Source organism: Ailuropoda melanoleuca, chromosome 7 (genome assembly GCF_002007445.2).
Source record: "Ailuropoda melanoleuca isolate Jingjing chromosome 7, ASM200744v2, whole genome shotgun sequence".
NCBI lineage: Eukaryota > Metazoa > Chordata > Mammalia > Carnivora > Ursidae > Ailuropoda > Ailuropoda melanoleuca.
Window position 1 is genome coordinate 35,779,142 of NC_048224.1, and position 11,845 is coordinate 35,790,986.

The 11,845-nt window shown below is 38.0% G+C and overlaps 1 protein-coding gene across 3 annotated transcripts in view; it reads left to right on the forward strand.

Moving 5' to 3' along the window:
• The window catches only part of RAD23B (RAD23 homolog B, nucleotide excision repair protein), a 49,553-nt gene that overhangs the window by 13,555 nt on the left and 24,153 nt on the right, over nucleotides 1-11,845 (forward strand). For 2 of the 3 annotated variants that reach the window (XM_002916443.4, XM_034664230.1), the window contains exons 2-3: nucleotides 3,433-3,514; nucleotides 3,841-3,920. The exons of the other annotated variant lie outside the window; for it this stretch is intronic. In XM_002916443.4, the coding sequence (XP_002916489.1) occupies nucleotides 3,433-3,514; nucleotides 3,841-3,920 (162 nt within the window). The remainder of the gene's footprint in view (nucleotides 1-3,432; nucleotides 3,515-3,840; nucleotides 3,921-11,845) is intronic. 3 annotated transcript variants of the gene reach the window in all.

An 11,845-nucleotide genomic window follows, 5' to 3' on the forward strand; every position in this document is an offset into this window, starting at 1 on the left:
TTTTAGAGAGAGAGAAAAAACCCCCCCCGCGGGGGGGGGGGGGTGGGCCTGGAATCCCAGGCGTGGGATTCAGTGTAGCCCAGCACAGCACATGATCTCAGGACCCCAAGATCATGACCTGAGCTGAAATCAAGAGTCAGATGCTTAACTGACTGAGCCACCCAGGTGCCCCAATAATAAACACTTTTAGCGGGTTTTTGTTTTTGTTTTGTTTTTTTTTGGTTTGTTAAGATTTGATTTATTTGAGAGAGAGATAGCAGAGAGAGCCAGGAGAGAGAGAGAAGCAGATTCCCTGCTGAGCAAGGATCCTGCTGTGGGGCTTGATCCTCAGAGTCCTGTGATCATGACCTGAGCTGAAGGCAGATGCTTAACTGACTGAGCCACTCAGGCTCCCCTAAACACTTTTAGTATTAATCTGTGATTACTTTTTTAGCTAAATCATATAGGTAGTGATGTCTATAGAGTTTTCATGTTATGTTCTTAATATTCTTTAATCACCGGTTTGGTTTCTTTGGAGCAAAATGAATAGTCTTTGTGACCTCAATTTTTAAAGTGTATATTCTATGGGTGCTAGAAATAAAAATATAATTTTTATTGGATGGAAACTATGTATATATGTCAGTTAAGTCTGTCTTAATTGCCCACACATCCTGACCTGTCAGGAATGAGATTCCTGCTTATTTCTTTTATTTCTTTTTGGTTTTTGCTTTATATATTTCTTTTTACTTCCTTTTTCATATGCTATATTAATTTACTCATTCAGCAAATGTTAATTGAGCAACTGCTGTGTGCTGCACTATTATGTACTGTTCTGAGAACTAGATTCACTCATAGTAAACACATGTCTGTAATTCATTTGTGATTTTTTTTTTTTTAACCAAGCAACCACAGTTGCAAATATTGCATCTCTTCTCCTCCTCTGAAGAAAGAAGTGTGTGGAAGGAAATTAATCATTCACCACAGAGTGCTCTAACTGAGCTCTGCCATCACTCAGTTGACTTTGGGCAAGTCATTTAGCATGTAAGATAGCAGTTCTCAACATTTTTGTTTTCAAGACCCTTTACACCTAGAATTTATTGAGGATTCCAAAATAACTTTTGTCGATGTGCTTGTGTTTACCATATTAGAAGTTAAACTGAGAAATGTTGTAAATGTTTCATTTAAAGATAGTAAACCCAATAAATGTTATATTTTTATGTGAAGAGTTCTTTTCCAAAACAACAACAAAAAGCAGTGAGAACACTGCTTTTTTAAGTAAGCTTCATGCCCAGCATGGGGCTCAATCTCACCACCCTGATATCGAGTCACATGCTCTACTAACTGAACAGCCAGGCTCCCAGCAAAACTCTTTTAATGTTTGGCTTATTAGAAGATAGATAGCTTCTCATCTGCTTCTGCATTCAGTCTTTTGTGGTATCACATGCTTTGTAACCTCTGGAAAACTGAAGTATACACTTGTGAGAGAAAGTTAGAGTGGAAAAAGGCAAATGTCTTTTGACCCTGCAGACCACCTGATAAGGTCTTATGAACCTTTATGGCTCCTTGACCACACCTAGAGAATCATTGCTTTAGGCCTTAGCATCCGTGGCAGTGCAGGGATGTAATGAAATGGTCTTTAAAACTTATTTTATCTTAGAAATTTGGATAGTATCTTTTATTTCCTGCTTTTATCATCAAGTGCTAGCTGAATGTATAGGTAAAATCGGAACTGTCAGCATTAATTTAAAGCAACGGCCAACTATAGAGTTATTGAAGTTGTGAAGTCCTTGTACTTCTTTATTCGAAATACATATAGCAGAGAGTTTACCATCTGATAAAGAACAGTATACGAAATTGAATAAGGCCATGGAATTTATAGCCTGAGTTTACTGATGTTGAGATCAGATTCTGAGTGTTTTCTTTAAGAGTCGTTACTTGTGTTCATTTAACCTTTGAAATTTGGAACAATAGAAAATAGCCGACTTAGATTCTTGTGATGGATTTCTGTTTTGGGGAACATCAGAATAGTGGTGATAATGTTGACTCATTTTAGGAAGATTAATGCAGCAAGAGTAATTTATATGGTGTGTGCAAAATACTCTGCTTTAAAGCTTGAAGTCAGAAAGCTGTTTTGGTTTTCAGCTCTTATGTGGTAGCTGTGTGACCTGGGGAGATTTAACCTCTCTTTTCCTCATCTATAACATTGAGTGGATGATACTCCCATTTGTCCCAGAGTTTTGAGAATTATGTGAAATTGTGTACGTTAATGTACTTAAAGCTGTATAAGCATTATTGTCTTTTTTTTTTTTTTGGAAGATACACTGTTACTTTTTAATTGTACAAAGGGACCTTCTCTTTATATTTCAGAGGGTTTTTCACCTAAAGCTCAGAACTATCAACTTAGACAATTTTCAGAAGTATTCTGGGAAATTGAAGGAAATGGAATTTTCCCCTTTGAATCTTGTGTCTTTAATGAAACTAGTACTCTCTCTTTGTATCCCTATCAGGCAGTCTTTCACCTAACGCTCAGAACTATCAACTTAGACAATTTTTAGAGGTATTCTGGGAAATAGAAGGAATAGAATTTTCCCTCTTGATTCTTGTGCCTTTAAAGTAATGAAACTAGTTCCATTATGTCTTCTTGCCTCTTTACTCCTCTGCCACCCTGCTTTCTGATCAGTTAGTTTCAGAAATTGATTGGACTCATTTTCAAAATAACTTATAATGAGCCTATTGTCACATAATTTTAGGAATCAAAGAGATCATAAAGATCATCTATTTTGGTCCCTCTTACTTTGTAGATGAGACTGATACTGAGAGAAGCCGAACTACTTGTTTAAGATCCTTTAAATGGTACAGTGGTCCTTGGTCAAGGCTGAACTTTGGAACCACCTGTAAAGCTTTAAAAAAAAAATACAGATGTTCATGCCCCATACCCAGAAATTATGTTGTAATTGGTCTTTATGAAGCCCTTCAGGTGTGATAATGAAACGTATCCCACTTTTAAAGTGAATAATTTGCCATTTAACAATTGTATTTAACTTCTGTTATTGTAGGTGTATTTTATTCCTTAGACCTTTTAGGTTAGAGAGTTTTTCTTTTTTTAAAAGCTCTGTGGGAAATAAGCCCATAAACTGTAATGAGAATCAGAACTTTTCTGATGTTGAAACCTTTATTTTGAATGGATTTATCAAGTCACCAGGTAAAATTTTTTCTTTTAATCTATGTATGTGTAGCAGCTGGTGGTAAAACAAAGTTTATACCTATTATGCCTAATGATATGCCTTAAGAATGAGTCTTTTTTTATACAATATTGTAAAGGCATGATCTTTAAGTTTTTGGAAGTATTAATAATTGATATGCATAAAATTTTACCTTGTATTATTTATTCAAATTGTGGGTTGTCATTTGTCGTTTAGACTTTTTAGAAAAAAATCTTTATTTTTCCTATAGGTGAAGGCACTGAAAGAGAAGATTGAATCTGAAAAGGGGAAAGATGCCTTTCCTGTAGCAGGTCAAAAATTAATTTATGCAGGTATGAATTAAATATTGAAAGTAATAGTCCATCTTGCTTGCAGTGACATTCTTTGGTTTTAGTTATCTTATGAATTGTGTATACAAATTGATTCTGTTAGAAACACATACAGTGTTTGTGTTTGATCGCTTTTAGTCAAATGTTAGTTCCATTTTACCTAATTATATTTCCGTTTATATTTATCTCGGCTGATTATTTAATGTTTTTCTTTGGGGAAAGTACTAATTGATAAAATTGACATTGGTGATTGTTTTAAACTTCAGTTACGTGTAAGACAAAGGTTATGGGCCTTCAAATAATGTGTCCGTTTTTCCTTAATGTACTAGGCAAAATTCTCAATGATGATACTGCTCTAAAAGAATATAAAATTGACGAAAAAAACTTCGTGGTGGTTATGGTGACAAAAGTAAGTTTGACCCTTGCTCTGTATATCTTTATGCATGTGAGGTTTGTTTTTGTTTTTGTTTTTTATATAATGATCCCAATTCCAGCCTTTATACTTTAAGTGAATACAGTTTATGCACATCCATATGGCAGGTACTTAACTGTTATTTAAAGATTTTAACAGTCTGCTTTGGGTCAGCCATAAAGTTAATTATTTTATACATTTATAGCTTAAACATAATTTTAAGTGAAAAGGCTGATAAAATGTCATGTAAAAATTGTTAAGTTTTGCTGGAGTAGTAAAATTGGCAATTATGTAATTAAAAATGTGATTCTTAGTAATTGAATAAATATTTCTTATTCTGTGGTTTTAATAAGGGTGCCTTAAAGAGACTTGGTAAATTATGTACTAGACCTGACTGACTCCTTAGGCAGAAAAGGCTTGCAAACTCCTAATTTCAGTGTTACTCTGTAGTTGACGGGGTAGATTTTTGGACACTAAAAAGGGAAAAGGCAGCTAAAGAAATGACAGAATGATTGTTGTGAGAAAGGTTTTGTTTTGGGGTGTTTTTTAGGGGAGGAGGGGCAGAAGGAGAGAGAATCTTAAACAGGCTCCATGCCTAGCGCAGAGCTAAACATGGGGCTCAATCTCGGGACCTTCAGATCATGACACGTCAGGAGTCGGACACTTAACCAACTGAGCCACCCAGGTGCCCCTCAAGGAGGTTTCTTAAAGGGAATTTTTTGTGACTTATTGGATTGAAATATATTTGGGATAGTTTACTAAAATCAAAGTTTTTCTCTAAAGCAGAGGATGAATTTGGGTTCTTTCAGAGATTCTGGCTTATTTTTGTTTAAAGATACATAAGCATGCAGTGGAGTTAAAACAGGGATGTGGTGGTGGTACTCGTGACATGAATTTTTAGGATTGAGTTGTCATAATCTGAGAAGATTATAGACATAATCTGATACTTGTGACACTGAAATAAGTTTAAATAATTGGAAACCAGTTTATCAAAGACTGAAAGAATAAATGTGAGGATTTTTTTTAAGTTTAAGGTAATATATGCTGTAGAAAATAGTACGTAAATTTTAATTGCATATTTTTCTCCTGAGAAAAAGCAGCTAAACAGTTCACAGGTGTTGTATTGAAAAGTTTTTAATCCATTAAGAACCATACTGATTTTGTTGTATTAAAGAACTTACTCATTAAGTGTTAAACTTTACGTAGAGAGGAGCAGAATCATGTGAGGAAACTTTGTCTCAGTCTAGTATTTTTAATTGTGATAAAATATACATAACACAAAATTTACCAGTTTAACCATTTTTAATTGTACGGTTCGGTGGCATTAAGTACATTCACGTTATACAACCATCATAACCATCTGTCTCTAGAACTCTGTACCCACTGAATAGTAACTCCCATTTCCCCTGAACCCAGCCTCTGGTAACCGCTGTTCTACTTTCTGAGTTTAACTACTCCACGCACCTCATATAAGTGGAATCATACAGTGTTTTCCTTGTGTGACTGGCTTATTTCCCTTAGCATAATGTCTTCCAGGTTCATCCAGGTTTGTAGCTACGTGCCAGAATTTGTGTCCTTTTAGGGCTGAATAATATTCCATTGTCTCATTTAGTATTATCATGTATAGTACATAATGGAAAATGTGGTAGTCACATGTTTGGATAGGTATGTTATTGGTCATATTTCCTTTAGTATTATAATAACCTTGATTATTTAGAACATAACTAAGAATTAAGAAGGATAAGTCTTAGAATAGATCAGTGCATTTGAAGAATAGCTACTCAGAGCCAAGCATTTTCTTATTTTACATAGGATTCTAATGATATTTGTGATTATTTTGTTTTCAGGTTAATAATAGAAGCCAGCTATTAGAAGGGGAAGAAATAGGCATCATGGAAGCAATGAGAAATGACCTTATTATAAAGAAGAGATAGGAAAAAGCTATTTAGATCAAAATAAGCAGAAAAACTTCAATAAGCAGATGGGTTTGATACCATTTAGAAGGAAGCTTAAATAGCTCTGTGGCAACAAAGACTTCGAGGGCGTGGAATGTGGCTGTTTATATTGATCACAAATAATCTTAAGGGAAATAATAAATGAGCGTAGTAATGCATTTAAATTTCACTTCATCTAGATTGGAGTTGTAGAACATTAATAATTTGCAGAGTTTTGGTATTTTAAAAAGTTACCGGGCTAAACACAAGACTCTTAGAATAAAGAAAAGAGGGAATGAACGCTGCTAGTATTTTTTTTAAGTACCCTGCCTTACCTTGCACAGCCACTCTTTCTCCAGTGTGCTGTATACTAGCTCAGATCAAATGACAAAGTTATTTTGGTGATGCTTTCAAACGACAATAAATACTTAAAAGTTATAACCAAGGAACTTAAAGTGTAATGTTTGAGGGTGGTTTTTTTTTCTCCAGTACACATTCTGTATATTTCTTTTTTTTTTTAATGTTTTTTTATTATGTTAGTCACCATACAGTACATCCCCAGTTTCCAATGTAAAGTTTGATGATTCATTAGTTGCGTAAACACCCAGTGCACCATGCAATACGTGTGCTCCTTACTACCCATCACCAGTCTATCCCATTCCCCCACCCCCCTCCCCTCTGAAGCCTTCAGTTTGTTTCTCAGAGTCNCCTTCAGTTTGTTTCTCAGAGTCCATAGTCTCTCATGCTTCATTCCCCCTTCTGATTAACCCCCCTTTCTTTATCCCTTTCTTCCCCTAACGATCTTCATAGTGATTCTGTTCCATAGATGAGAGAAATCATATGATAATTGTCTTTCTCTGCTTGACTTATTTCACTTAGCCTTATCTCCTCCAGTGCCGTCCGTGTTGCAGCAAATGTTGAGAATTCGTTCTTTCTGATAGCTGAGTAATATTCCATTGTATATATGGACCACAATTTCTTAATCCAGTCATCTGTTGAAGGGCATCTCGGCTCCTTCCACGATTTAGCTATTGTGGACAATGCTGCTATGAACATTGGGGTGCATATGGCCCTTCTCTTCACTACGTCTGTATCTTTGGGGTAAACACCCAGTAGTGCAATGGCTGGGTCATAGGGTAGTTCAATTTTTAACTTTTTAAGGGACCTCCACACTGTTTTCCAGAGTGGCTGTACCAACTTGCATTCCCACCAACAATGTAGGAGGGATCCCCTTTCTCCACATCCTCTCCAACAATTGTTGTTTCTTGCCTTGTCTATCTTTGCCATTCTAACTGGCGTAAGGTGGTATCTCAGTGTGGTTTTGATTTGAATTTCCCTGATGGCTAATGATTTTGAACATTTTTTCATGTGTCTGTTAGCCATTTGTATGTCTTCATTGGAAAAGTGTCTGTTCATATCTTCTGCCCATTTTATGATTTGTTTATTTGTTTCTCGTGTATTGAGTTTGAGAAGTTCTTTGTAGATCTTGGATACCAGTCCTTTATCTGTGGTGTCCTTTGCAAATATATTCTCCCATTCCGTGGGCTGTCTCTTAGTTTTTTTGACTGTTTCCTTGGCTGTGCAGAAGCTCTTTATCCTGATAAAGTCCCATAAGTTCATTTTATCTTTTATTTCTCTTGCCTTTGGAGATGTGTCGTGAAAAAGGTTGCTCTGGCCGATGTCATAGAAGTTGTTGCCTATGTTCTCCTCTAGAATTTTGATGGATTCCTGTCTCACATTGAGGTCTTTCATCCATTTGGAGTTTATTTTTGTGTATGGTGTGAGAGAGTGGTCAAGTTTCATTCTTTTGCATGTAGCTGTCCAATTTTCCCAGCACCATTTATTGAAGAGACTGTCTTTTTTCCACCGGATGTTTTTTCCTGCTTTATCAAAGATTAGTTGCCCAAAGAGCCGAGGGTCCATTTCTGGGTTCTCTATTCTGTTCCATTGGTCGATGTGTCTGTTTTTGTGCCAGTACCATGCTGTCTTTGTGATCACAGCTTTGTAGTACAGCTCGAAATCCGGCATTGTGATGCCCCCAGCTTTGTTTTTCCTTTTCAACAGTTCCTTGGAGATTCGGGGCCTTTTCTGGTTCCATACAAATTTAAGGACTATTTGTTCCAGTTCTTTGAAAAATGTCCTCGGTATTTTGATCGGGATAGCATTGAAAGTGTAGATTGCTCTGGGTAGTATGGACATTTTAACTATGTTAATTCTTCCAATCCATGAGCATGGAATATTTTTCCATCTTTTTATGTCTTCCTCAATATCTTTCAAAAGTGATCTATAGTTTCTAGGATATAGGTCCTTTACGTCTCTGGTTAAGTTAATTCCAAGGTAACGTATGGTTTTTGGTGTTATTGTAAATGGGATGGATTCCCTAATTTCTCTTTCTTCAGTCTCGTTATTCGTGTATAGAAATGCAACTGATTTCTGGGCATTGATTTTGTATCCTGCCACCTTACTGAATTGTTCTATAACTTCTAATAGTTTGGGAGTGGATTCCTTTGGGTTTTCCATATAGAGTATCATGTCATCTGCAAAGAGAGACAGTTTGACTTCTTCTTTGCCGATTTGGATACCTTTGATCCCTTTTTGTCTTCTGATTGCTGTTGCAAGGACTTCTAGTACTATGTTGAATAATAGTGGCGAGAGTGGGCATCCTTGTCGTGTTCCTGATCTTAAGGGAAAGGCTTCCAGCTTTTCCCCATTGAGAATAATGCTTGCAGTAGGCTTTTCATAGATGGCTTTTATGAGATTGAGAAATGTACCCTCTATTCCTACACTCTGAAGGGTTTTAATCAGGAAAGGATGCTGTATTTTGTCAAATGCTTTTTCTGCATCAATTGAGAGGATCATATGGTTCTTGAGTCTTTTCTTGTTGATATGATGTATCACATTGATTGATTTGCGAGTGTTGAACCATGCTTGCATCCCAGGTATGAATCCCACTTGGTCATGATGGATAATCCTTTTAATGTACTGTTGGATTCTATTAGCAAGGATCTTGTTGAGGATTTTGGCATCCATATTCATTAGAGAAATCGGTCTGTAATTCTCCTTTTTGAGGGGGTCTTTGCCTGGTTTGGGGATCAAGGTAATATTAGCCTCATAGAATGAGTTTGGTAGCTTTCCTTCTGTTTCTATTTTTTGAAATAGCTTTAGGAGAATAGGTATTATTTCTTCTTTGAATGTTTGGTAGAATTCCCCAGGAAAACCGTCTGGGCCTGGAGTTTTATTATTTGGAAGGTTGTTTATCACTGACTCAATTTCTTCATAGTTAATTGGCCTATTTAAGAAATCTATTTCTTCCTGTTTCAGTCTTGGTAGTTTATAGGTTTCCAGGAAGGCCTCCATCTCTTCCAGATTGTTTAGTTTTTTGGCATATAGCTGTTGATAAAAGTTTCTAATAATCCTTGCAATTTCAATGGTGCTGGTCGTGACCTCTCCCTTTTCAGTCATAATTTTAATAATCTCAGTCCTTTCTCTTTGTTTTTGGACAAGTTTTGCCAGTGGTCTATCAATTTTATGGATTCTCTCAAAGAACCAGCTTCTAGTCCTGTTGATCTGCTCTACTGTGGTTCTGGTCTCTAATTCATTGATTTCTGCTCTAATCTTGGTCAACTCCTTCCTTGTCAGTGGGTTAGGCCTGTCCCTCTGTTGCTGTTCCAGTTTCTTGAGGTGAGAATATAGAAACTGCATTTTAGATTTTTCTATTCTTTTGAGTGAGGCTTGGATGGCTATGTATTTCCCCCTTAGGACTGCCTTTGCAGTATCCCATAGGTTTTGGACCGTTGTGTATTCATTCTCGTTGGTCTCCATAAATTGTTTAATTTGTTTTTTGATTTCCTGGTTTATCGAGTCATTCTTGAGCAGGATGGTTCTTAGCCTCCAAGTGTTTGAGTTTCTTCCAGGTTTTTCCTTGTGGTTGAGTTCCAATTTCAGAGCGTTGTGGTCTGAGAATATGCAGGGGATAATTTCAATCTTTTGGTATTGGCTGAGACCTGTTTTGTGTCCCAGAGCATGATCTATTCTTGAGAATGTTCCATGGGCATTTGAATAGAATGAGTATTCTTTGGTTCTGGGGTGTAGTGTTCTATATATATCTATGAGGTCCAACTCGTCGAGTATGGCATTCAAAGCCTTTGATTCTTTGCTTAGTTTTTGCCAGGGTGTTCTGTCTATTTCTGATAGTGGGGTGTTGAGGTCCCCTACTATTACTGTGTTCTTATCTATATGTCTCTTTATTTTGGTTAAGAGTTGGCTTGTGTATCTTGCTGCTCCCCTGTTGGGGGCATATATATTAATAATTGTCATATCCACTTGTTGAATACTTCCTTTAAGAATAATATAGTGCCCTTCTGTATCTCTCTCTATGGCCTCTAGTTTAAAATCCAGTCTATCTGATATGAGAATTGCTACTCCAGCTTTCTTTTGAGGTCCATTTGCGTGGAAGATGGTACTCCATCCCCTTACTCTAAGTCTGAATGCATCTTTGGGTTCAAAATGAGTCTCTTGTAGACAGCAAATGGATGGGTCATGTCTTTTTATCCAATCTGCAACCCTGTGGCGTTTTATGGGAGAGTTTAAGCCATTTAGATTGATAGAGATTATTGACAGATATGATTTTAATGATGCCATTTCTCTTTAAAGTCTTTGTATCGGTTGTGACTTGCTGCTCTGTATCACTCTTGGGGCCTTTTTACCTTTATAGAGCCCCCCTTAATATCTCCTGTAGGGCTGGTTTCGTGGTTACGAAATTGGTTAATGATTGGCGATTTTGGAACGTCTTTATTTCTCCATCAATTCTGAATGACAGCTTTGCTGGATAAAGGATCCTTGGCTGCATGTTTTTCTCTGAAAGAGCTTTAAAAATGCCCCCCCAAGCCTTTCTCTCATTCCAGGTCTCTGTAGACAGGTCTGACGTAATCCTGATACCTTTGCCTTGGTACGTGAGAAATTTCTTTGCCCTGGCCGCTTTCAATACTGTATCCTTGGATCTAATATTTGCGAATTGCACTATGACATGCCGTGGCGTAGGTTTGTCCTGGTTGAGCTTGGATGGGGTCCTCTCTGCCTCTTGGACACGAATGCTTGTTTCCCTTGCTAGATTAGGGAAGTTTTCAGCTACAATTTGTTCAAATATCTCTTCTAGACCTCTGTTTTTCTCCACCCCTTCAGGGATGCCGATGATTCTGACATTGGATCGTTTCATAGAGTCAGTAATCTCCCGTAATCTACATTCGTGGGCGTGGATTTTTTTAAGACCAGCTTCTATTTTCGTTTTTTCTTCTACTAACCCATCCTCCAATTCGCTAACGCGTTCCTCTGCCTCGGTGACCCTGGCCGTCAGAGCCTCTANTCAGGCCGTGCACCCTTGTTTTATAGAGATCTTAGGTATGTGGGCTTCTTCTTTAAAGATTTTATTTATGTGGCAGAGAGACAATTGGCGAGAGAGGGAACTTAAGCAGGAAGAAGCAGGCTCCCAGCGGAGGAGCCCGATGAGGGACTCCTTTCCGGAACGCCAGGATCACGCCCTTAGCAGAAGACAGGCGCTTAATGACTGCGCCACACAGGCGCCCCGGGATGTGGGCTTCTTGATTTTTCAGCCTGCCTTCTGGGGGAAGGGCCTCCTGCGCCAATACTCAGGCAACCCTCTTTGGGTAGAGTCTCCGTGTCCCCTGCGAGGGGGGATGGGAATGGGCACACTGTGAGCCAGTATTTCCAGGCTTTTGTTCTCTGTCGGTTTTCCCTGGCGGTCTGCTGTGCCTCTTCTGAGAGTCAGAGCAGCAGTGGCCGAATCTCAGCCTCTGTCTCAGAACAGAGGGATCGCGGACCGTTCTCCACTGATGTTCTGGCCACTTTAACTCTGTTTCTGTTGGTGCTGCTCAACCCTGCATTGTCCCGGGATGTGTGCCCCACACCCGGCGTCCCAGCCCTCACTTCCAGGGCCAGCGCGTCTCTGTCCTTTGTGTTTCCAACCCCGCC